The following is a 27,163-nucleotide window of genomic DNA, read 5'->3' as shown; positions in this document are numbered from 1 at the left end:
ACGCAGCCAAGACAGCGCAATCAAGATCATGGTTCCGCAGTCTTGCTTGAGTTTCAGCAAAGTCTTCCGAACCAGAGGTATGGGAGTATACACATAAAGAAGGCCTGCTCCCCAATGTAGGAGAAAGGCATCTGACGCTTTGCTGCCGTGGGCCTGAAGCCTGAAACAGAACCGAGGGACCTTGTGATTTAGCTGAGTGGCAAAGAGATCCACCAAGGGGGTGCCCCACACTCTGAAGATCTCACGGGCCACGCCCATATTCAGCAACCACTCGTGAGGTTGCATAACCCTGCTCAGCCTGTAGGTTAGATTGTTGTTTATGCCTGCCAGATAAGTGGCTTGGAGAAACATGCCGTGACAGCGCACCCAATGCCACATTTGGACGGCTCCCTGCTTTTTGGTGTAGTAAATCGCAACTTGATTATCTGTTTGAATCAAGATAATTTGGTTGGACAGCCGATCTCTGAAAGTCTTGAGAGCGTTCCAGATCGCTTGGAGCTCCATAAGGTTGATCTGAAGATGTTTCCTGGGGGGTGGGGGAACCAAGCCCCCTGGGTGTGAAACCCATCTACATGAGCTCCACATCCCAGGAGAGATGCATCCGTCAGCACTTTTTGCGGCTGAGTAATTTGGATGACATCTTCTAGATTCCCTGTGGCCTGATACCACTGAGAAGCTAGGGTCCATTGAGCAGATCTCACGTGTAGATGTGCCATGACAATAACGAACTGTGGAGGCCATATGCCCCAAGAGTCTCAACATCTGCCGAGCTGTGATCTGCTGTGACGCTCGAACCTTGGACACTAGGGACAGAAGGTTGTCTGCTCGTGCCTTGAGAAGATAGGCTCGAACCGTTCTCATGTTGAGCAATGTTCCAATGAACTCCACTTTCTGATCCGGAGTGAGTTGGGACTTGGGATAATTTATTACAAACCCTAGTAATTCCAGCACCTGAATAGTCTTCCGCATGGACTCCCTAGCACCATCCTCCGAGGTGCTCTTCACCAGCCAATCGTCGAGATAAGGGAACAAATGCACTCCCAGATGGATGGATTGTCTATGGCTTTAGTCCACTCCAGATTCTGTTTTGCAGATCATTTATAAATATGTTAAATAGCAGTAGTCCCAGTACAGATCCCTTGTGGCACGCCACTATTTACCCTCTTCCATTGAGAAAAATGGCCATTTAACCCTATATTTATTTTCAGTTTACTGGGCTGGCATTTCTTGAGAATAGTTTAGTCATATTAAGCATATATTCGGGTGCCATTCCAAACAGTATCTTGAAGATTAAGGTGCTCGCTTTGCAAAATATTCTTGCCTTGACTGGTAGCCAATGTAGTGTTTCAAGCAGTGGGGTTGCTCTTTCGTACTTTGATTTCTTGAAAATCAGTCTTCCTGCCATGGTTTGGACTGTTTGCAGCAATTTTAGTGTGTTTTCCTTGCACCCTACATATATTGTATTGCTGTAGTCTAGTTGCGATAGTATTGTTGATTGGACCAGTATCTGGAAAGATTGTCTAGGAAAATAGTCTCTTATTCTTCTCAGTTTCCATAGTGTTGTGAAGCATTTTGATGTTACTGCTGATATTTGTCCAGTGTTAGATGTTTGTCGAGAATGATTCCTAATATTTTAAGATGTGTTTTGAAGTGGTATGTTTGTTGGTTGATTGTGAATTTTTAGTAAGATGTGGGGTTGTGTGGGCTGGATAGTATTAGGAATTTGGTTTTGTCTCTGTTCAGTTTGAGTTTGAAAAGTTGTTGCCCATTCTTCCATGAGGTCCAATCCTTATTTTTTTTTTATTTTGTCCTGTATGTTTGTGATATTGTTTTGGAAAGGTATGAAGATGGTGACGTCGTCTGTATATATATATAAACGGGTTGAAACTCATTAATTCCAATTTTTTCCCCCGAGTGGTGCCATCATTACATTGAACAGTATTGGTAATACTAGCGATGTCATAACACCACCAAAAACAAAGAGGAAATGTTGATGATGGAGATGGAACAGTGTTGCCACCTGCTGCGGTTAATTTACTAATGCACTGTAACTGAAGTAGGAATAAACACAGTGGCGCTTCTCTTCCGTAAAAAGCCTTGATTTTGTGCACTTCAAGGGAAGGTGTTTCAAGTACAATGTGTGCATCTTGATTTGCCATAGTGCTTTTTTTTTTTTTTAAGTGCCCAGACTCGGAAAGTTGATCCCTATGGGGCTCATTTTCAAAGCAGTTAGACTTACAAAGTTCCATAGGTTACTACTGGACTCTTCCATAGGTTACTACTGGGCTCACTTTCGAAAGAGGACGCCTATCTTTCGACATAAATTGAAAGATGGGCATCTTTCTCACAGGGTCGCCCAAATTGGCATAATCGAAAGCCAATTTTGGACGTCTCCAACTGCTTTCCGTCGCAGGGACGGCCTAAGTTCAAGGGGACGTATTGGAGGCATAGCAAAGGCGGGACTTGGGCGTGCCTAACACTAGGATGTCCTCGACCCATAATCGAAAGAAAGAAGGCCATCTCTGACGAACACTTGAACGACTTTACCTGTGTTTTTCTTACGACCAAGGCACAAAAAGGTGCCCGAAATGACCAGATGACCACCGGAGAGAATCTGGGATGACCTCCCCTTACTCCTCCAGTGGTCACTAACCCCCTCCCACCCTAAAAAAACATCTTTAAAAATATTGATTGCCAGCCTCAGATGTCATACTCAGCTCCATCACAGCAGTATGCAGGTCCCTGGAGCAGTTTCAGTGGGTGCAGTGCACTTCAGACAGACAAACCCAGGCCCATCCCCCCTACCTGTTACATTTGTGGAGAACGACAAACAGCGAGCCCTCCAAAACCCACTGTACCCACATGTAGGTGCCCCTCTTCACCCCTTAGGGCTATGGTAGTGGTGTACAGTTGTGGGTAGTAGGTTTTAGGGGGAGTTTGGGGGGCTCAGAACACAAGGTAAGGGAACTATGTACTGGGGGGCAATTTATGAAGTCCACTGCAGTGCTCCCTAGGGTGCCCGGTTGGTGTCCTGGCATGTCAGGGGCACCAGTGCACTACAGATGCTGGCTCCTCCTACGACCAAATGGCTTGCATTTGGTCCTTTCTGAGATGGTGTTACATCTGTGCTTTCCTCGCCCTCTGGTGGCAAGAACGGGTGGCTGCTATGGACCATCACCCGTTCCAGATTTCTGCTCAAGTCTGGTCCGGATCTTCCAGGCTGCCAGGTTTGATTGTGTTGTTTGAGCCTGCACAGCACCCATAGCTGCCTGGTGATTGCAGCAGCTGAGTTCCAGGTGCTGCTGGGCTTATTAGCCATTTTGTTACTCTCAGCCCTTGCCTTTGCATCGCCTTAGGCCCTGGTACGTGGATGCTTGTGCACTTCTGCCTGAGAGACTTTGTCTGGACCTGATTCTGCTTTTGCTGGTTTCCTGCCTTTTGAACCTTGCCTGATCCTGGACTTTGCTTTGCTTGCCGCCTGCCTTTTGAACCTTTGCCTGGACCTGTCTTCTGCTTGCTGGCTGACTGCCTAGAGACCTTGCCTGGATTTGCCGGTACGTCTATTCTGCCTTGCTTCTGGTGTGGGGTGGTTTTGCCTGCCACTGCCGCTCCTCGGCAGTTGCCCAAGGGCTCACAAACCCAGTTTCCAGCTTTGTAATCGTGACAGATGGACGTCTTTGGTTTCCATTATCGCCGAAAATCAGAAACAACCAAGACTAGGGATGACCATCTCTAAGGACGACCAAATTTCAGGATTTGGGCGTACCTGACCGTATTATCGAAATGAAAGATTGACGTCCATCTTGTTTTGAAAATACGGGTTTCCCTGCCCCTGGATGGGGACGTTTTGCGAAAACGTCCTCATCAAAACTTGGACGTTCATTTCGATTATGCCCCTCCATGTATCTTTGTAAGTGCTTTGAAAAGACATGGAGGCATATTTTCAAAGCACTTTGGGAGGCTAAGTTCCATAGGTTTCTATGGAACTTTGGGAGGCTAAGTGCTTTGAAAATGAGCCCGATTGTGTCTCTTAGGATGGAAGAGTCATTCTGTAGATTTAAATCAGCTTTGAAGGCCCATCCTTTTAGGCAGGCCTACCCAGATCAATGACCAAAAGTGTAGATTGTTTTAGTTGCTCATTGTCTTTTCTCCATCAGTCCAAGGGTGGCAGCAAAACGTATTTATAATACATGGCGGCAAAACGTATTTACAGTACTTTTAAGATTCCTAAATTATTTTACCCACTCTATTTTCACTCCTGCTTACTCATGTCTTCTTCTCTATCACATTAAATGTGGTCCTTTCCCATTTTAATACATTAATTTGTAAACCACCCTGTCATAGCATAATAGACCTAAATCTTCATTCTAAATTAGATTTAGTTTGTATAATCTCTAGTTACTTTCTCCGTGCCCTTCAGCTGAATTGTTTACAGAAGTTGCTGGAAGGATGTAACCCAGCGTATTGCAGAGAGGTTTCCCATGCAACCCTCTCAAAGGCCTTATATGATAACCCTATCCTGGCTTATCGACAACCGCCTTAAACTCAAATACTTACAAGCAACTAAGAACTGCACAACAATGATACCAGTTCAGAGACCAGGCCCTGCCATAAACCCAGATGCCAGCTCAGTCACTAGCATTAACAGAACCTAACAACTTCAACTACAACATCTATGGCTTATTTGATTGTTCTTCTATAATATATATGCACTGGGGCTAAAGCCAGGAATGAAACAATCCCTTCAGGTGAATCAGGAACTAGCTAACAACTCTAGTAGCACTTCATGTACACGACAGAGGGAATGCTTGCCCTCAAAAGAATATGCCTCAATAGATTTGTTAGTCTATAACTGTGTTTTCTAAGTCGGTCCAGGAGTACCCCCTTGTCAGTCAGATTTTCAGGATATCCAATGAATATGCATGAGATTTATTTGCATACACTACCTCCACCATATGCAGATCTCTTCCATTCATATTCATTGTGGATATCCAGAGCAAGAAGGTACTCCAGGACTGACTCGGGAAACACTGGTGTATAATATGGGTGGGCAACCTCTGTCCTTGAGGGCTGTAACCCAGTCGGGTTTTCTTGATTTCCCCAATAAACATGCAGGAGATCTATTTGCATACAATGGAGTAGTGCATGCAAACAGAACTCATGCATATTCATCAGGGAAAGCCTGGAAACCCGACTGGGTTGCAGCCTTAAAAAATCCTCATGATAGGAAAGTAGAGTAGCTCCTGAAGCAGGCCTTTAGCTCCTTCTGGTGAGAGTTCAAGCAGCTGTATGTGGCGGTTATATTGCAAGAGCTCTTCCACACTGGACGCAGCAACTCCTGTCCTCTCTACTGAGGCTCAAGTCGGGGGCAATCTTTCTGGTGGATTTGCTTTATGATTTTATTAAGGTTTTGGCCCGCTTAGTAGCAGCATCAGTACTATTAGCATTGGTTATTGCTGCAGCAGCAATATCAGTGGACTCCATATCCAGGTCCCTTCTCAGCAAGCTAACATTAAGAGGTCGGCTCTTGTTTGGTGAGGACCTGAAAAAGCAGGTCAAGGAGTTCTAGGTCCCAGAAGTTGCTACACAACTGGGCATGGTCTTCAAGGTCCTTTGGGTCTAGGTTTTGATCCAGAGACCAGAGCTGTTATTATCCCGCCCCTCTTCAGCTGCTTCTGGGATGAAGTTTCAGAGAAGTCAGTTCTTTCAGGGGATGAGGTGAGCTAAGGAAGGTGGCCTCTTCCACCACGAAGATTCCCAATGGCAGGGCTTGGGCCCCCTCTCAGGAAGTTTAGATAGGTAGATAGCTTTGCCTGTGCTACCAGGACAGGGTCCAGGTGATCTCAGACCAATGAGGATCTGCAGACTGTCTACAGCAGTTATGTCCTAGAGTTGCTCCACAGACCTGTTCCTTGCCAAGTCCAGAGGCCACTATTCCATCCTCATCCTCCTCGATCTATCCGCCGCTTTTGACACTGTCAATCACAATTTACTTCTTGCCACACTGTCATTTGGGTTCCAGGGCTCTGTCCTCTCCTGGTTCTTCTCCCATCTCTCCCACCGCACCTTCAGAGTACACTCTCATGGATCTTCCTCCTCCCCCATTCCGCGCTCTGTTGGAGTTCCCCAGGGATCTGTCCTTGGACCCCTTCTTTTCTCAATCTACACATCTTCCCTGGGCTCACTGATCTCATCTCATGGTTTCCAGTATCATCTTTATGCTGATGACACCCAGCTGTATCTCTCCACACCAGACATCACTGTGGAGATCCAGGCCAAGGTATCGGCCTGCTTATCCGACATTGCTGCATGGATGTCCAACCGCCACCTGAAACTGAACATGGCCAAGACCGAGCTTATCATCTTTCCACCAAAACCCACTTCTCCTCTTCCTCCGCTCTCAATCTCAGTTGATAACACCATCATCCTCCCCGTCTCATCCGCCCGCAACCTCGGAGTCATCTTCGACTCCTCCCTCTCCTTCTCTGCGCATATCCAGCAGACAGCCAAGACCTGTCGCTTCTTCCTCTTCAGCATCAGCAAAATTCATCCTTTCCTCTCTGAGCACACCACCCGAACTCTTGTCCACGCTCTCATTACCTCTCGCCTTGACTACTGCAACCTACTCCTCACTGGCCTCCCACTTAACCACCTATCCCCCCTTCAATCCGTTCAGAACTCTGCTGCACGTCTTATATTCCGCCTGAACCGATATACTCATATCACCCCTCTCCTCAGGTCACTTCACTGGCTTCCGATCAGATACCGCATACAGTTCAAGCTTCTCCTTCTCACCTACAAATGTACTCAGTCTGCAGCCCCTCATTACCTCTCTACCCTCATCTCCCATTATGCTCCTGCCCGAAACCTCCGCTCACAGGACAAATCCCTCCTCTCAGTACCCTTCTCCACCACCGCCAACTCCAGGCTCCGCCCATTCTGCCTCGCCTCACCTTATACTTGGAATAAACTTCCTGAGCCCATACGCCAAGCACATTCCCTACCCATCTTCAAATCCCTGCTCAAAGCCCACCTCTTCAATGTTGCTTTCGGCACCTAACCCTTTCTTACCCTTCAGGAAATCTAGACTGCCCCTACGTGACCGACTGTACATTTGTCCTTTAGATTGTAAGCTCTTTGAGCAGGGACTGTCCTATGTTATATTGTACAGCGCTGCGTAACCCTAGTAGCACTTTAGAAATGTTAAATAGTAGGAGTAGTAGTATTGGTTGAGATGAAATGCTGATACCACTTTTGGAAGAAAGGAAGGAACCGTGCACAGGGAGACCCCCCCACCTCCAAAAAGCAGAGAACGGGATCCTGACAAGAGAGGGCCTGAAGCTCCAAAACCCTCTGTGCCAACATAGCCACGAAGAACACTGTCTTTAGTGTAAGATCTTTCAAGGAGGCCTTCCAGAGTGGCTGAAAAGGAGGCTTCTGCAGAGCCCAAAGGACTAAAATAAGGTTCCGCTCTGGACACGGCATAAAAGAGGGATGCCTGCTCCCTGCAAGAATCAAATGAAATCCAGGTGAGCTGCAAGAGATGTCTTCTACAGTCAGCCCCTGAAACAGGCCAAAGACGCAACCTGAACTTTTAAAGAACCCAATGCCAATTCTTTCTGAAGGCCTGCCGAAACGCTAGGACGCGCGTGATCTGAAAAGAGAAGGGAGAAAGTCTGTACTCAGAACACCAGCTCTCGAATGTCCTCTGCACCCTCGCATATGCCATGGATGTAGTGCGTTTCTGAGCCTGAAGCAAGATAGCAATGACTGAATCAGAATAACCTTTTCATCTCAACTGAGCCCTTTCAATAGCCAAGCTGTAAGGCCAAAGGGGCAAGGATCCTCCATGAGAACAGGACCTTGCTTCAGTAGGCCATGTATCTGTGGAAGATGGAGAAGAGTCCTGTCCAGCAGTTGAATCAGGTCAGTATACTATGGCCTCTGCAGCCAATCTGGGGCTATGAGAATTATTCAACCCCTGGTGCAATGCTATCCTTTTCAACACACAGTGTACCATGGGCCAAGGAGGGAAGACATACAGTAGATGAGCCCGGTTCTTTCTGATGGCTGAAGAACTTGGGCATTTTGGCATTCCGTTTCGTTTACAATCTTACAAAAAAGGGGGGAAAAACCAATTCAGTCGGAGTATATAAACAACATTACACCACACTAAACTCCAACTTATATATGCAAATATCTCTTTATTATAAATACTTATGCCTTATACCAGCTATTAACTTTAAACATTAAAACACTCATTCATCACCTTTCAACCACCACACACCCTATGTACTAGTTATCTAAAATGTCTTTAGAAATTTAAATATCAAACCATTATACATGAAAAAAATCCTGCTTCATCACATTAGTGAGGCAGACAGTTCATAGAACTCAATAATGTCCACTGCTGTAATGTGCTTTATGTGCACACAGAAATTGTCAGCATTGCTGTTTACAAACAAGTTGTTTGTAACTACCCTGTGGAGGGCTTGCCCATTCACCCGATACTAGTAAAACCTATACAATGAAAACAATAGTGCTGATAATTCCTGTGTGTAACAGTTCCTATATGCCAAGGAGGAGCGACATAATCAGCTGCTGAAAATTAACTAACAAAAGGTCACACAGTGGATGTTTGTAAACAGCAATGCTGACAATTTCTGTGTGCACATGCCAAGGAGGAGCGACTAATCAGCTGCTGAAAATTGACTAACAAAGGATCACACAGTGGATGTCGTTATACAGCACATTACAGCAGTGGACATTATTGAGTGCTATGAACTGTCTGCCTCACTAATGTGATGAAGCAGGATTTTTTTCATGTATAATCAGTGCTTTTTTTTGTGCCGGTACGCGACGGTACGGCGTACCGGCACCTTTTTTCTGGGGCTCACCTGCTCGCTCCCTGCTGTTTGCACCCGGCCGATCCCTGCCTCTAAAACTTATATTTTTTCGCCAACCGGCAGACAAGAAAGAAAACAAACAGCAGACAGGCTTGACTCCTTCCATCGCGTCGGCCGCTTCGTTTCCCTGCATTCTCAGCGCGTCCCGCTCTCCTCTGATGTCATTTCCTTTCCTCGAGGGCGGGACGCGCTGAGAATGCAGGGAAACGAAGCGGCCGACGCGATGGAAGGAGGCAAGCCTGTCTGCTGTTTGTTTTCTTTCTTGTCTGCCAGTTCGCGAAAAAATAAAAGTTTTACGAGGCAGGGATCGACGGGGTACAAACAGCAGGGAGCGAGCAGGGGAGGGTGAGCAAGTGGGGCTGGGGGGATGTGTGGGCAAGTGGGGCTGGGGGGGGTGTGGGCAAGTGGGGCTGGGGGTGAGTGTGTGTGTGGGCAAGTGGGGCTGGGGGTGTGTGTGTGGGCAAGTGGGGCTGGGAGTGTGTGTGTGGGCAAGTAGGGCTGGGGGTATGTGTGTATGGGCAAGTGGGGCTGGGGGGGTGTGGGCAAGTGGGGCTGGGGGTATGTGTGTATGGGCAAGGGGGGCTGGGCAAATAGGGCTGGGGTTTGAATGATCTCGGGGGCAGGTGGAGGCTGGGGCGAGTCACTGGACATTGAAGGGAGGGGGAGGATAGGGGGCAAAAGAGAATCGCTGGACATGGAGGGGATGGGATAGTAGGGCAGGGGAGAGAGGAGAATGGAGAATTGCTGGGCAGGGGAGAGAGGAGAATGGAGAATTGCTGGACATGGATGGAAGGGGAAGGCAGGGAAGAGAGAATTGCTGGACTTGGATAGGAGAGGAGGGCAGGGGAGAGAGGAGAATCACTGGACATGGGAGGGGAGGGCAGGGCAGGGGAGAGAGGAGACATGCTGGACATGGATGGAGGGGAGGGAAGATAGGAAGGAGATCCACATGGATGGGATGGCAGGGGAGGAAGGAGAAATGCTGGAAATGGATGGCGAGCAGAGCAGGAGATAGAGGAGAATTGCTGGACATGGATGGATGGAGGGGTTGGTGGGGAGAGAGGAGAAATGCTGGACATGGAAGAAGAAAGGAGGAAAGTAAAGAAATAAATGGAAAGGAAGCCCTGGAAACGGAGTTAAGAGAACAGATAGAGAGCAGCAGAATCAGACACTTGGACCAGTATGGATAGAAAACTGTCACCAGACAACAAAGGTAGAAAAAAATTATTTTATTTTCATTTTAGTGTTTGGAATTTGTCCAATTTGAGAATTTACATCTGTTGTCTTATTTTGCACTGGGTATACTGGAGCTGTAAAATCTTACAGAAATGATTTATAATGAAAAAAAATCACAGGTTATTGTTTTTCTCCTATACTAGTATATTTTCAATGATGTCTGTTTATATGCGCCATGGCTGAAATAAGGGGTGTGGCTAGTGTGGCTATCATAGGGGTGGAGCCATATGTGGTGACCCCGCCCACAATGAGTACTGGCACCTTTTTTTCTACAAAAAATGCACTGTGTATAATGGTTTGATATTTAAATTTCTAAAGACATTGTAGATAACTAGTACATAGGGTGAGTGGTGGTTGAAAGGTGATGAATGAGTGTTTTAATGTTTAAAGTTAATAGCTAGTATAAGGCTTAAGTATTTATAATAAAGAGATATTTGCATATATAAGTTGGAGTTTAGTGTGGTGTAATTCCGTTGTGTTGCCATCAAGTCCAGAAGCGGAGAATCCCATCAGTCTACTATCAGCTGAAAACCCTGGCTGGATAGTTCCCATTCTCCTGGGTCCAAAGTGTGCCTGCTGAGAAAGTCCACCTCCACATTCAAGGACCCAGTGATGTGAGCTGCCAAACAGGAGCAAATCACTCAGAACCAGAGGCTGAAAAGTGTGTCCATTCACCTGCTGGAGACAGAAAATACTGAGGAGCTGGACTGGATGCCAAGAGAGATATGTTTCAGCTCAGTTTTCAGTTCTCTATTTCCACCTGCTGGTTGATGGACACAACTATCCCATAGGTTCTGGAATAGTGGAAAACTACGTAGTGGAAACTCTGTTTTCCTTCTTAAATGGTGCATAGTAGTAAAATGTATTCATAGTGATGTACAGCATTAGTAGGAGAGACTTTATCTTTTAAGCATGCATTTCTTTGTACACTGGAACTCCCTCCATAGTGCTACTATATTGCTTCTACCCTTCCTCCTCCCATTTTTATGCTGCATACCCTTAGAGAAAGCATATCCCACAGCTTTAAGGTGGAAATCAGACTCCTTGCTCTTGTGTTGCAGCACTGAATAGTTACAGGCTGGCTCAGGAGCCTGCATAGGACTCTGAAATCCTCTTAAGACATAAACTTAGGTCTGGCAAAATTGGCTTAGTATCTACCTGATACTGAGGGCTGTCCTCTGAAAGATCATCCAGCTGTTTGCTGAGTTGGTTTATCTGGTCATTGATGTCATCCATTTCGGCGCACATCTGTTTGTAGCGCTTAAGGTCCACATCAAATTCCCGTTTGTATTCCTGACGCATCTCATAATTGTTTATTACAGGGTACAAGCTGCCAGTCAAGAAAGAGAAAACCAATAGCATTAACAGAATTTCATACCATACACATCTGGTTTTCAATTGGTGACATTTTTGTAATAAGCAGCAGTAGCCAGTTATTTATCTATTTACTTAAACAGAAAAGTAGTCAGTCGTATCAATCTGTAAAGTAACCAACCCTACATACATAAGGTTCCTTCTTTTCCAGAATTACAGGGTTGGTACAAGGATTTCAGATTCCTTAGTGAACTTCAGATTTGCATCCCATGTCCTCCCACTCCTCTCCTTGGTTAACTTTCAACTCTCCAGATTCTACCCCCTTAGATTCTAATAATTAAACTCGGTTATGATCACCCAACACCGCTTCTCCCACAATCATCTTGTAAAATACATATATAAATACAAAAAAGAATTTCTAAAAAGCTGTTTACATTGGTGAATGAACTATTTGAAAATTGCCCACCCTCCAATTTTTTTATTTTGAGTTTGTATCACTGTCAGATTTACTGTTTTGCTTTGACTGCAGTTGTTCTTTTCCCCCCAGAAGCTGCCATCATAGGTGACTGTCTAGTCTGCCTAAAGCATTTGAGGTGCAGCAAGCCTGTATGTCTGTACAAAACAAAATAATGTAAACTCAGGAGAGGCCCCTGGCCATTTAAATCACCTGTCTGGGGCTAAATGGGCATATTCAGTGGCACTTATCAGGATAGTGCCGCTGAAAATGGCTGGTTAGCGCCAAATGCAAAACTGGTTATTTGGGGGGCGTTCCAGGGCAGAGTTGGCACTTGGCCAGTTAAGTGTCGATATTCAGCACTTAACCTGTCCAGGAAACCACATAAATAGGACCACATAAAAGTCAGTCTTATCTTTATGCGTTTCGCCACAGCTGGTTAAGTGCTGAATATCGCACTTAACCAGCTATGTTTTTGCCAGCCCCATATACCTAGAAATTCAATGCTGGAGCTCGGACATGGCCCAACATTGATTATCCTTGGATAACACTGGTGGTGGTCACCAAAATACTGATTGCTGCCAGTTGAATATCGTGCCCTCAGTTTATTTTTGGCAGTAGTGCATCTTTATCTTTCATTGTAATAATTACTCAGCAATTTGGGGGGCTGTGTGTTTATTATTTATTTTATTGCATTTGTACCCCCACATTATCCCACCTATTTGCAGGCTCAATGTGGCTTACAGAGTGTTGTTATGACATCGACATGACAGGATCTAGATGTAAGCAGAAGATGTAAGAGAGATAAGAGAAGGAAGGGTTATATAGGGTGGTGTAGGGTGTGTTTTAATTCTTAGGTGGGTTGGGTGGTGATAGTGTCATTAAGGGTTCATTTTGTAGGCTTTGTTGAAGAGCTATGTCTTCAAGGATTTGCGAAAGTTGGTTAGGTTGTCCATGATTTTCAAGGCTGTGGGCAGTGCGTTCCATAGCTGTGTACTCCTGTACGAGAAGGTAGTGGTGTATGCCTGCTTATATTTAATTCTTTTACAGCTGGGGAAGTTCAAATTGAGGAATAATCAAGTCTGCCATAAGAAAAAAAGGAAAATAAACTGTTCTCATGTTTGAAAGAGGGTTTGACACTGGTGGAAAACCCCCAAAATGTAATAAAATAACACAGCACAAACTCACCATGCTGTCTTCTAAGGGAGGCCTCAATGGGAGGGGGGGAGGGGGCAGAGAACTTCAAGACCGATCTCTGCTCCACTACCCCCCTCCCCTTTTTTTTAAACACAGAGCAAAGATGAGGCTCACCTCCCATGTATTCAGGGTTCCTAGATAGCAACTGCGGTCGAGGCACAAAAAGGACATCCATAAACAAAAAGGAACCCTTCAGGGCCATGGAACCAGGAGGGAATGGGAAGGGAATCGGCCACCCGGGTTTGACACCCCTGGGACACAATGCAACCTCCGTGGGCCAGAGCCCAACCAGCAGTCAAGGAGCAGCCATGGGAGAGATGCAGCAAAATTAGGAGCCAGACTGAAACACTGCTGACCCAAGCAACTCTTAGGACTAGGAATCCCCAGGCCTACTAGACCAGTTGAGACTGCACAGGCTCACACCTCTTCCACCTGCTGGGAGATTGAGAAATACTGATTCTGGGAGGTACTCCATAGTTGACATATAAGCTCTACCAGAATTTGTAGCTCTCAGTCTCCATCCACCTGCTGATAGGAGTGCATAACCCATCTGTCTAGGCTGGTCTGGATGGACACTAAGGAAGCAGTTCTTTTCGTAGCTTAACAAACATACATTTTATTTTTCATTCATTTTTGTTAGACTTCACAGAACCTGAGCAGGCCTTTTGCAGAACTCATAATGGGCATCAGAGTGCATCCACTAGTAAAGAAACCTTGTTCTATTTATTTTATTTGTTACATTTGTATCCCACATTTTCCCAGGCTCAATGTGGCTTACATATTACCGTTATCGGCGTTTGCCGGTTCCAGTCTGAACAAATATAAGGTATGAATGATTATAAGGTGATATTCTATGATGTATATGTTAGGTTCTTAAAGTCATCTCTCATAAAGCTTTTGGTGAAAACCCTAAACCATTTTGATAGATCTGCTCTGAGTGGAGACTCCTTTTAGTTATAATTTCTTAAAGGTAATGGAGAAGAAAGGTACTCACATGTCCCACTCGCCCTGGTCTCGCTCATCTCCTGACTCCACTGCTGTCGTATAATCTGTCTCATATTGGGACTCATCAAGCTCTGGGTTGCGTCGCCTCCATCTCCCCTTCCTTGTAGTGGTTTTGCTGGGGCTCACTTTCAGCTCCAGAGTGCTATTGCTGACGGTTCGCACAGGGGCATCGCTCTCTGGATGGGGAAGACTGGGCGAGGGGGGAAAAAAAAAAAGAGTGTTAGTTTCAGTCTGTTCGCAGGCAACACTGAAAAAGGTAACCTACAAGACTCTCCAAATCCTCTTGGGCCACAGGAAAGTTTTTTTTTTTTTTTATTTGTTAAACATTTTATTAATATTCCAACAAAGTATTACACTCGTAAACAATATTCCTATACATAGCTGATCTGTAACATTCAAGCTTTGTTAACATTCTTTTATTTTTCCCCCTTCCCCATTATTCCCCTCCCCCCCTCCCCCCCTTTCCCCCCTCCCCTCCCCCCATTAGCTCACCTAATCGTAACCATTCTTCCGCATTGGGTTTATATTTTCCCTTTCGCCTATCGGTCATTTTTTCCATTCCCATCAAGAAGTACAATTTATTTTCCCAATCCTGTCTCGTGGGGCCTGTTCTTTGTTTCCATTTCAGTGCTATTGTTGTTTTGGCTGCTGCTAGGCACATACGCTTTATTCGAGTTTGCCATGCCTTCCCTCCCTTATTCCCGTAGCCCAACAAACACCATTTGGGATCACAAATGAACTGAACCCCTATTGCTTGGGTAATTAATCCTGTAACCATTTCCCAAAACTCTTGTATAATGGAGCATGTCCACCAAATGTGATAGTATGTTCCTTTCCCTTCTTCACAGCGCCAGCATTTATCTGATGCATTAGGGAACATTGCTTTTAATCTGCCAGGTGTATAATACCAGCGACTCATAACTTTATAAGCGTTTTCCTTCACCAGTACACAGATAGATGCTTTTTTTTACCTCTATACACATTTTCTTCCATTCTCCCCCATTGAATTCTTGTTCAAGATCCTGCTCCCAAGCTTTCATATAAGGTAATTTTTCAAAGGTAGTGCCCCTAATATGTTCGTATAATTTAGAGATCCCTTTCCTCCCCCATATAGGGACCCCCATAGGTTTTCAAACTTTTCATTATCTATCCAGTTGCCCTTATTCCATTTTGCTGTCACCATATAATTTCTAACTTGAAGATATGCATAGATTTCTGTCTCAGGAAGATCATATTCCTTACTAATCTCTTCAAAGTTTTTAAGTTTGCCCTCTCTTGTAAACTCACGAAACCTAATCAAACCTTTATCATACCATGAGGCAATTATCTTGTTTTCCTGCCCCCCAGGGAACCCCGGTTCTTGTGTGAGCCAAGCGTATGTGGATCTATTATGTGGTCCCCTGAGTTTCTTTTTGAGCTTACCCCATAATATTAACAAATGTGAAACGAAGGGATTCAATGTTAGTGTTTTATACGTATGTTCAGGGATAGACCCCCAGAGTAGTGCATCTAGCCTACCTTCCTGTACAAATATCTGTTCTAACTGGGTAACCGGAGAAAGGTCAACTCTGCTCCAGACCTCAATTTGCCGCAGTTGGGCTGCCCAGTAATACCAAGTAATATTAGGGATTCCTCTGCCCCCTAGTTCTACTGCTCTCCACATTATTTTCCGTGATAATCTGGCTGGATGTCCTGCCCAAATGAACTCCCCTATTTCCATCTGTAATTTCTGTAATTCCCCTTTAGGGACAGCTATTGGCAGTGTTTGAAATAGGAATAACAGTCGAGGAAGAATATTCATCTTGACCACCGCTATACGACCCCACCATGACAACAATCCTCCCTTCCACTTTTGCAAGTCCCTTCTAATAGCTGCTATAAGCGGTGTGTAATTCAATAGGTATAATGTGTTTAGATCCCGGGGTACACTTATGCCCAAATAGCGAAAATTTCTGCCTGTCCAGCGAAAACCATGTCTCTTCCCTAGTTGTTCTATTTCCTGATCAGCGGCAGTTATTCCCATGAGTTCAGATTTATCAAAGTTTACACAAAAACCTGACAATGACCCAAAAAGATTTAATTCCTTTATTAGCACCGGCAGTGTCGCAAGTGGTTTTCCAATGTAAAACAGCAGATCATCCGCAAATAAAGCTATTTTATGCTCTTTTCCTCCCATTCGGACCCCCTGCGCTTCCTTCAATGCTCTTATTCGTTGGGCCAATGGTTCAATAGATATTGCAAATAACAGCGGGGATAGGGGGCATACCTGTCTGGTCCCCCTCTGTATGTTCACTGGGTCTGACCACCCCCCATTCACTTTAATCCTTGCCCTTGGTTGGTCATATTGCTTTTTCACCCAGCCTACAAAAGTGTTGCCAAATCCCATTCCTAACATTACCTCCCATAAGTAATTCCATTCGACCCTATCGAACGCCTTTTCGGCGTCTATTGTTAATAAAGTCATAGAGTCTCCCCTCTTTTGTGCCCCCCAAAATTAAGTTAAGGGTCCTTCTAATGTTGTCTGCCACTTGCCTATGTTTAATGAAGCCAGATTGGTCCTCGTGTATGAGAGATGGTAATATCCCACTCAGCCGATTTGCCATTATTTTGGCCAGGATTTTAACATCTACATTCAGCAGGGATATCGGTCTAAACGACCCACATAAAGTTGGATCTCTCCCAGGTTTCAACAAAACCGATATCCCTGCCTCCTGCATGCTGGTCGGGAATCCTTTCCCCTCAAAGCTAGCATTACCCAACCTCACCAAGAGGGGTCCCAGTTCCTGTTGGAAGATTTTATAATATTTAGCAGTATATCCATCTAGCCCTGGTGATTTCCCACCCTTTAGGCCTCTGATAACTCCCAACACTTCCTCTAATGTTATTGCTGCTTCCATTTCATCTCTCTGTTGTACCGACACCTTTTGTAATCCAAGTCCCTGTATATAATCCCTGATGCTTTCTACAGATTCTGTTGATTCCCTTTTATATAGCTTTTTATAAAAATCCATAAATTGTGTCCTGATTTCCTCATCTTGATGGTAAATCACATCTTTTGGGCCCTTAATTTTAGTGATAGTGTTCTTAACTCTTCTATCACGCAAACCTCTAGCTAAGATTTTCCCAGCTTTGTTGCTGAACTCGAAAAATTTCTGCTGCATTAATTGTCTATGGAATTCCATGGTTTTCATCTGAATCATATGCAGTTCCGCTCTCCATTTTTTAAGTTCTACTAATTGTTGGGGTCTCCCTTCTCTTTGATGTATAGCTTCCATTCTCGCTAGTTGCCTCCGAATTTCTACCTCCCTCTCTGCCCTCTGTTTCTTCTTGTGAGCCCCCTTTTTAATTAAGACCCCCCTCACTACTGATTTTAAAGCATCCCACATTGTCCCATCCGTTACCTCCCCCGTATCATTTAGTTCCAGGTACTCTTTAATAGTGTTCCTGATTTCTTGGCAATCAGATTCTCCATCTAGTAAAGTTTCATTGAGTCTCCAGATTTGTCCTGATCTTTGCTTACCCAACCCATCTAATGTGACCCAAACTGCTGCATGATCAGAGGCATGTATACTCTCGATCTCTGCCTCCTTTATATCTCCCCATATGTTTCGGCTACCCCAAATTGCATGTATTCTGGCGTATGTTCTCTGTACATGGGCATAGTGTGTGTACTGGCGCTGTCCTGGGTGCTGTAAACGCCATATGTCTATTACGTGTAATTCGCGCATCAGTCTAAGAAATTGGCGCCCATTATACCCCTCTCCCCCATCCGTCCTATCAGAGTGGTCCATGGTCCCCGCCGCATGGTTGAAGTCTCCCCCCAGCATTACCACTCCTTCTACAAAGGGAATCAGTTCCGCCCGAGTGGCATCAAAATATCTCCCTTGTCCCTTGTTTGGTGCATACATGTTTATTAATGTGATATTGCGATTGTTGACCTTCCCCCTGACTGCAAGGCAGCGACCTTCTCTGTCTTTATACACAGCCTCTTTAACAAACTGCAAATGTTCTTTCACATAAATCACTAAACCTCCCGTCTTATTTCCCCTAGTATCAGCCAATGTATACCCTTCCCCCAGCCCTTTGTTCATAATAAGTGCTTCATCCTTCTTCCTAATGTGGGTTTCCTGCAACATTATTATATCACAGTTCAATCTGCGCAGTTCTCTGAAAATTATACTTCTCTTACCAGGATTGTTTAACCCATTTACATTCCATGACCCAATACGTAGTCCTCTATCGCTCAGCCCTCCCCTGTACCCCCCCCCCCCCCCCAATCTCCCCATCAACTGGCACCCGCTCTTTCGTGCCAGTATTTCCCTTAAGGAAGCACGTCATCCTCTGAGCTTGACTGCCCGGTCTCTTAATGAAATATGCATTCTCTCCCTTATTTATTTTGCTTTCCCCCTTCCCTTCTATTAAAACTCATATATGCATTTACCCCAACATCACATATATAACCTTTCAACTTGTTTCATCTTCACTCCCACTTACTACAGTGGAAACTCGTTCAAAGTCCCTGTTCAGTCCTTATCAGCTTCAGGTGGCATCATCTTTCTCCACTGTATCTCTTGCATTTCGTGCTGGGAGGCGGCTCCTCCTCCCTACAGCCATCTGCCAACCCGTCTGATCTTTTCTCCCTGTGTTGCCTTGGGATTGCTGCATGTTTTCTTCCTCTCTGGGGACATCTGTACATCCCATCTCCTTTAAGACTTTCCACGCTCCTTGCGGTGATTGAAGACGGCGGGTGGTACTCCCCACCGTTACTTGCAGCCCAAAAGGAAACAACCAGCGGTAGCGTAGTCCAGATTTTTGTAAGTAGCTCGTGATGTCCTTAAAGTTTCTTCTGCGCTGTAGCGTTTGTCTAGCCAGATCCTGATATATCCGGATCTTAGCCGTGTTCCAAGTTATCTCCCCCAGTTCTCTCGCTTTTCTCCAAATTTTCTCTTTAACTGGAAACCTGAGAAAACAGGCTACTATATCTCTTGGCAATCCTTTCCTTGGTGCACCTAGGCTTCTGTGCGCCCTTTCCAGTTCCACAGGTGCATTCTCTCGGTCCTCTCCTGCATTGGAGTCCTGATTAAGTAGAGAAGCACAGATTTCTTGAACCACTTTCTCAGCATCTTTATACTGGTCCTCCTCTGGAATGCCTCTGAATCTCAAGTTGCACCTTCTAGTGCGATTTTCAAGGTCTTCCAGCCTGTCTTCCATATCCACTCTTGTTTGCTGTTCATTTTTTATGGAGCCCCGGAGGTCCCGCACTTCCTGCGATATGGCCTCCGTTTTTTCCTCCGTTTCTGCCAGCCTATTTCCGATTTCTTTGATTTCTTCGCGCAATTCCGCTACCGCCGTTTGAATGCTACGTCTTGTTGTCACCATTTCAGTTTTTAATTCTGTAAACCATCTGGCGAAATCGTTCTTACTAATTTCTGCCTCGCTCTCAAACTGCTCTTCAAGGTCCTGGTCCGATTCGCTTTCCGCGTTCGCCATCTTGGCCCCTCGAGAACGAAGTCCGGTTCCTTTTGTAGCACTCGATGACTCGGACGTAAACTTGAATTTTGCCAGCTTTTTCTTTGCTGCCATGAGTTTAGCGTTAGTTCTTTTATATTAGGAGTGATTTTTTCGCTTTTTAGCACGAGGAATGCTTTGATTTTGCTCTAGAGACGACGGAGCTTACTGATCAAGCAGCCATATCTTCCGATGACGTCACTTCCTCAGGAAAGTTGTTTTGTTAGTTTAACATTGTTTTTCAAATTAATGCTGGAGTATCCTAACTCCAGTACCAGAATGCCAGTCTCAAAGTAACTGCGTAAATAAAAGTGTGTGGGAGTCAGAGTGAATTTGAATCCTGATGTTCTGTGACTTTTGGGGCAAGTGTCTTTCTCTGAAGACAAGCCTACATCACAGCCACAAACCTTGTTGTTATCAACTGACAGTGCTGGCATAAAGATGTTTTCCAGAGACCTAATCCAATCTAATATCATATAGCCAGCTTAATCCCCCACAAAAGGTTCAAAGCAGGTAACATTTAAAGGATAACAGTCACCTACCACAAAATACAGAGTCATATAACATTAATTGATAAAAACATATAAGAGCTGATAGGGCTTTTTTTGGTGCCGGTACGGCACCTTTTATTTTACCTCCTCCCTGTTGGTATCGCTATGGGGCTGAATAGATGGGAGAGAGGTGGGGAGAGAGGAGAAATGCTGGACATGGATAGAGAGGAAGGAAATGTACATGGATGGAGAGGAGAAATGCTGGACATGGATGGAGAGGAGGGGGAGGGGAGAGAGGAGCACATGGATGGAGGGAAGGGGAAGGAAGAAATGCTGGACATAGATGGATGGAGGAGAAATGTTGGACATGGATGGGAGGACAGAGAGAGGAAGGAGATGCACTAGGATGGAGAGGAGAGGGATGGGAGAGACAAGAGGCTGGACATGAATGGAGGGGAGGGGACAGAGAGGAAGAAGATACACAGAAAGGAGGGAAAGGGAAGAGAGGAGAAAAACTGCACATGGATGGAGAAAACAGGCAAAAGCTGGATCCACTCTATACCTCCTCCAGTCAAGTCTGAGGAGAACCCAGCTTTTATTTATGGATGTAGGGCAAGAAGTGAAGAAAGGAGGAAAGAAATACATAGACAGGAGGCCCTGGAAAAGGAGTTAAGAGAACAGATAGAGAGCAGCAGAATCAGAGACTGGAACCAACATGATCAGAAAAACAAAATCATCACCACAAAGTCACCAGATAACAAAGGTAGAAAAAAATCATTTAATTTTAATTGTGGAATATGTTCAATTTGAGCATTTACATCTGCTGTCTTATTTTGCACTGTACATGAGGAAACATGTTTCTTTCCGTTTTTTCTTGTATTGTGCTGCTTGCAGAGTCTGGCTTCTTGGGATTTCAGGTTCATTTTTGCCTATATTTGAAAATGGGTTCTTTCTCTTCTGCATGTGTGACTGCAAAGCCAAATGTCTGAATAGGGGTCTGTTTGTTAGGTTCTGAGATTTTGATAACATATTGTGTTTCAGATTTGGCAAGACTGTTCTCCTAATTCCTGGTCTGTGTGCTAAATTTGGTTTGTGTCATTTGGGGTGTAGTGGAACTGTAACAGCTTACAGAATTATTTATAATGAAAACAAAAATCACAAGTTATTTTTCTTCTCCTATACTGGTGTAATATTTTCAATGATGTGTTTTTATATGCTCCATGGCTGGTAAAAGGGGTGTGGAGCTACAGTGATCCTGCCCCTAAGGTTGCTCATCATGAGTACCAGTACCCTTTTTCCTACAAAAAAAGCACTGGAAGCTGATATTCAGCCCATGGCGGTTAGTGGTTTTAAAGCCAATGACAGCCACGAGAAGGATTAAGCCCGGATGTTAAATGCTGGGTCATGTTTGGGCACCAGCATTGAGTATCTGGGGTCAGTCGCTCACCTGGAAGTTATGTAGGTGCTGGCCAATATTCTGAGCCAGCACCTATCTATCTAAGTGGGTAAAGATAGGACTGCCTTTTGTGTGGTCCTATTGGCCCACTTAGCTATGTAGGCACCAGTGCTGAATATAGATGGTGCCTGCATAACTGCTGGCTCCTTCTCGACGCCACCCACTGACCGCCCCCAGCACTAACTGGGCAGTGCTAGGGCAATCAGAGCCAACATACTGCTTAAATGTCACTGAATATCGGCAGCTGGGACGCTAAGCGTAATTTAATCGGATAGGAGCGTCTCCTGACTAGTTAAATCATTTTGAATAATCAGGCCCATAGTTAATAAGAGTATAATAGGCAAACACAACAACTGATCAATAAAACGTAGACAATGAATGGAATTAGGATAGAAAAGTAAATGGGTCATATATCGTAAGGCTATACCAGCCATAATTCAGAAAACAAAACACAAATTTAAAAATAATCCTGTCATGTATAGGCAGCCAATGAAGTCTGGCCAATAAAGGAAAGGTACTATCAAATTTCCAAGCTTTAAATATAAGTTTGTCTGTCATATTTTGCAGTCACTGTAATCTGACTCTTAATTTAACGAAATTCAGGGAATTACAGTACTCCGAGTTACCGTCAGTGCCTGAAACAACAATATAAAATGTTCTTCACAAAAGTAATATCTACCATAGATGTTTGCTTGAACTATAAGTTAACCTGATACTATAGTCCAACGAAAGGGCTGACTCAAGTATGATTCCTAAAATATGTTGATACCCATGAGTTCAAGGTTAAAACCAGGCTTTGTGTCAGGAGAACTACTCAACCAGAGGAGCTTGGTCTTATCTGTATTTAGTTTTAGATGATGGGAACAAATTCAGTTCTCTACTACTCTAAATCCCTAACTTTTTTGAATAAGCTGATCCTAGATCATCAAGAACAGGTATTAATAAAATGTCATCAACACAAGAATAAACAGAAATTCCCAACTCTTATAATCCTAAACCAAAAGAACTATGAAACATTGAAAAAAAAAAAGGTGATAAAGGATATCACTGTAGTACTCCATAGATGGCATGCCAAGAAAAAGATAAAATACCATCCATCTGAACCTGATTAAAATCTCTGAGAGAAATTCCGTAAGCCAGTTAAAAAACGAACCAGAAATCCCTAGCTTGTTTAGTCTAAGCAGTAGGTCATAATCAATGTCAAAAATGCCTGATAGGCAATTTAATGCAGCTAGACTTATCTTCTTCTAAATAATAGATCATTCATGTTAGATTCAGACAATATGTTTCTAGGCATTTAAACTAGAAGGTGGGGGTGGCAGATGGGAGCAAGTCGATTCAGGTAGTCATCCCCAGCAAAAGACAAGCTGTGACAGTAGTAAAGAAAGCAATCTAAACATCAATCTTAGTAATTCACTTCTTAGCAATAAAGTAGGTGGTGAGACTAAACAAAAAACTATACAGAAGATGAGACCGCCACTGAAACACAGTTGGAAAACAATGACCACAAACGCTCACAGTCTAAGCAACAAAGTTCATGATCTGCAAGCCCTGATGTTAACAACAATATCTAAATGTGCCTCTATCATGGAGATATATTTCATTGACTCCTATGAATGGAATGCAAACATACTGGGCTATAAACTATTTAGGATGGATAAAGATGGTCAAAAAGGTGGAGTAGCAGCTCTATATGTGAAAAACAATATCAAAGTAACCATTGGAGCCGACTCTGTGGGTGTTGTGGGTGCTTGAGCACCCCCAATATTGAGAAAATTCATTGTATATGTCCAAGGAGGGGTCATTTCCATTGGACTTAGCACCCCCAATAATTTTGAAAAGTTGGCTCCTAAGAAAGCAACTGAAATGCAGTGGGCCTTGGGAAAGGAGGAAGCAATATAGATTGCCTTGAAAATAGACAATGGAACCTCTATCCACATGAGTGTTGTGTACAGACCTCCGACACAATCAGAGCAGCTTGATAAAGATCTGGTTGTAGATATCTAAAAGTTGAGAAAGAAACGGGAAGTACTATTACTGAGAGATTTCAACCTGCCAGATGTGGACTGGAAAGTTCCATCTATGGAATTGGAAAGAAGTAGAGAGATCGTGGATACCTTTCAAAGTGGTGCTCTGCTCAGACAAATGGTGACAGAACCCACAAGGGAAGGAGCAACGCTGGATCTAGTGCTCACAAATGCGGAAAGTATGTCTGATATCTGAGTGGTTACCTACCTGGGCAGTAACATAGTAGATGGCAGCAGATAAAGACCTGTATGGTCCATCTAGTCTGCCCATCAAGATAAACTCATAGTATACGGTATGATACATATACTTGATCTTGATTTGTCTTTGCCATGTTCAGGGCACAGACCAAGCACTGGCCTTGTTCTCCAGTTACAGAAGCTGAATCTGTCCAGCCATGATCAGGGCACAGACCGTAGAAGTAATAGTGATCATCAAGCAGTTTGGTTTGATATGAATAAGCTGAAAGGGTTGAACTTAGGCCCGAAAGTGGTGAACTGGATAAGAAACTGGTTGACCGACAGGTGGCAGAGGGTGGTGGTAAATGGAATCCGCTCGGAGGAAAGGAAGGTGAGCAGTGGAGTTCCTCAGGAGTCAGTGCTGGGGCCTATTCTGTTTAATATATTTGTGGGAGATATTGCTGAAGGGTTGGAAGGAAAGGTGTGCCTTTTTGCGGATGACATGAAAATAGCCAATACCCTGGAGGGAGTAGAAACGATGAGAAGGGATCTCTGAACGTTAGAAGAATGGTTGAGGGTCTGGCAGTTAAAATTTAATACCAAATGCAATTCTGGGTAACCAACAAAAATCGGTTTCAAATTTCAAAATTAGCAAACTATAACAGAAACCCTGATTAGAACTTTAAAGTATTAAAAATATTCTCATTTACTCATATTGTATAAATAGTTACTTTTTGTAAAAAGCTCAATAAAATTGTATAAATATTTATTTGTTGTGCTCAGTTTTTTTGGTGTATTGCTGTGGACTAAAAGTCCAAGCTTTGCAGGGACACCACATTTACATCATAGCACATCCTACCTCCATCCTGATCACAATATTTAATTAATGGACAATATCCAAAAAATGATGTAAAAAAACTAATGTTCAAAAAAATATTGTATAACAGCTACTTAGCTTAGGTAGAGATTGTGCAGAACCAAAGATCTTCTTCCTGCAAAGTTCTTGTCCACTGCAACTAAACCTATGAACAGTGATTCTTTTGATCTTATGTCTTGCACGGAGTGATTTTTCTGAAAAAAGTATTGCAGTGGACAAGAACTTTGCAGGAAGAAGATCTTTGGTTCTGCACAATCTCTACCTAAGCTAAGTAGCTGTTATACAATATTTTTTTGAACATTAGTTTTTTTAACATCATTTTTTGGATATTGTCCATTAATTAAATATTGTGATCAGGATGGAGGTAGGATGTGCTATGATGTAAATGTGGTGTCCCTGCAAAGCTTGGACTTTTAGTCCACAGCAATACACCAAAAAAACTGAGCACAACAAATAAATATTTATACAATTTTATTGAGCTTTTTACAAAAAGTAACTATTTATACAATATGAGTAAATGAGAATATTTCTAATACTTTAAAGTTCTAATCAGGGTTTCTGTTATAGTTTGCTAAGTTAAAATTTAATGCCAAGAAATGTAGAGTGATGAACTTAGGGTGCGTAAACCCAAAAGAGAGATACCGGATAGGAAGGGAGAGATTAGTAAGCTTGACTCAGGAGAGAGACCTTGGGGTGTTGGTGTTGGAGGATCTGAAGGTGAAGAAACAATGCGACAAGGCGATGGCCTTGGCCAGAAGGATGCTAGGCTGCGTAGAGAGGGGCATAACCAGCAGAAGAAAGGAGGTGTTGATGTCCCTCTACAAGTCGTTGGTGAGGCCCCACTTGGAGTATTGTGTTCAGTTTTGGAGGCCGTATCTTGCTAAAGATGTAAAACGACTGGAAGCGGTGCAAAGAAAAGCTACGAAAATGGTATGGGATTTGCCTTGCAAACCTTACGAGAGACTTGCTGATCTGAACATGTATACCTTGGAGGAAAGGAGAAACAGGGGTGATATGATACAGACGTTCACATATTTGAAAGGTATTAATCCGCAAACTAATCTTTTCCGGAGTCGGGAAGGCGGTAGAACTAGAGGACATGAATTGAGGTTGAAGGGGGGCAGACTCAGGACTAATGTCAGGAAGTATTTTTTCACGGAGAGGGTGGTAGATATGTGGAATGCCCTCCCGCGGGAGGTGGTGGAAATGAAAACGGTAATGGAATTTAAACATGTGTGGGATAAACACAAAGGAATCCTGTTTAGAAGGAATGGTTCCGTGGAATCTTAGCGGAGATTGGGTGGCAACGCCGGTAATTGGAAACAAAACGGGAGCTGGGCAGACTTCTATGGTCTATGCCCTGATCATGACTGAATAGATAGGGATGGGCTGGAGTGTAAATTTTAAGAGGCTTCGATGTTAGCTTCAGAATTTAGTACAAGAACAGTACTGGGCAGACTTCTACGGTCTGTGCCCTGAGAAAGGCAAGGACAAATCAAACTCGGGTATACATATAAAGTATCACATACCATGTAAAATGAGTTTACCTTGTTGGGCAGACTGGATGGACCATACAGGTCTTTATCTGTTGTCATTTACTATGTTACTATAAGTGGACGGCAGCCACTCAAAACTCAAAAGTCCTGGATTTCAAACATGATGACTTAGTAAAATGGTGGGGGGAGTACCTGAAAAAAGAGTTGATGTGATGGGAGGACATACTAGAAGTGGAAAGACAGTGGGTCCAGGCTGAAAGAAGCTATAAAAATGGCTACTGACCTTTACATGAGGAGAGTAAATAAAAGCAAGAAAAAAAGGAAAACAATGTTCTCCAAACAAGTGGCTTTGAAAAAGGCAAAAGAGTTGGTGTTAATTATAAACTCAAGAAGAGGAACATAGAAAAATACTAGATGAAACTGAAAGAAGCAAAGAGAGATATGTCTGCCAAAAGCACAAGCGGAAGAACAAACAGCTAGAAATGTAAGGGGGGGGGGGGGGGAAACAAGACATTTTGAGGTATATTAGTGAAAGGAGGATGGCTAAAATTGAAATAGTGAGACTGAAAGATGCATTACACTGCTATGTGGAGAGTGATGAGGAAAAAGTGAATGTGCTAAACAAATACTTCTGTTCAGTGTTCACGAAAGAAAATCCTGGAGAAGGACCGTGACTGGCTGGCAAAGATACATATGAGAATTGAGTAGATATTGTACCATTCATGGAAGAAAGTGTTCATGAACAACTTGAGAATTGAAGGTAGACAAAGCCATGAGACTGGATGGGATCCATTGAGGAAGATTTGAGACGTTCTGGCGGGTCCTCCTAGACAGACACCAGAAGGTAGTGGTCAATGGAATTCACTCGGAGGAAGGAAAGGCAAGTAGTGGAGTGCCTCAAGGACTGGTGGGGTCGATTCTGTTCAATATATTTATGAGTGACACTGCCAAAGCGTTAAAAGGTAAGGTTTGCCTTTTTGCGGATGATACCAAAATTTGTAATAGAGGGGACACCTCAG

The 27,163-nt window shown here is 43.9% G+C and overlaps 1 protein-coding gene across 1 annotated transcript in view; it reads right to left on the bottom strand.

Moving 5' to 3' along the window:
* LOC115479559 (occludin-like) overlaps positions 1-27,163 on the bottom strand; it is a 93,562-nt gene that overhangs the window by 20,404 nt on the left and 45,995 nt on the right. Inside the window, exons 5-6 of the mRNA XM_030217530.1 lie at positions 14,102-14,302; positions 11,301-11,472 (exon numbers count right to left, since the gene is read on the bottom strand). Coding sequence (XP_030073390.1) covers positions 11,301-11,472; positions 14,102-14,302 — 373 coding nt within the window. The remainder of the gene's footprint in view (positions 1-11,300; positions 11,473-14,101; positions 14,303-27,163) is intronic.

This window comes from Microcaecilia unicolor, chromosome 11 (assembly GCF_901765095.1).
Source record: "Microcaecilia unicolor chromosome 11, aMicUni1.1, whole genome shotgun sequence".
NCBI classification, from domain to species: Eukaryota; Metazoa; Chordata; class Amphibia; order Gymnophiona; family Siphonopidae; genus Microcaecilia; species Microcaecilia unicolor.
The sequence above is the reverse complement of the archived record's forward strand: the minus strand, read 5'-3'. Positions and strand labels throughout refer to the sequence as shown.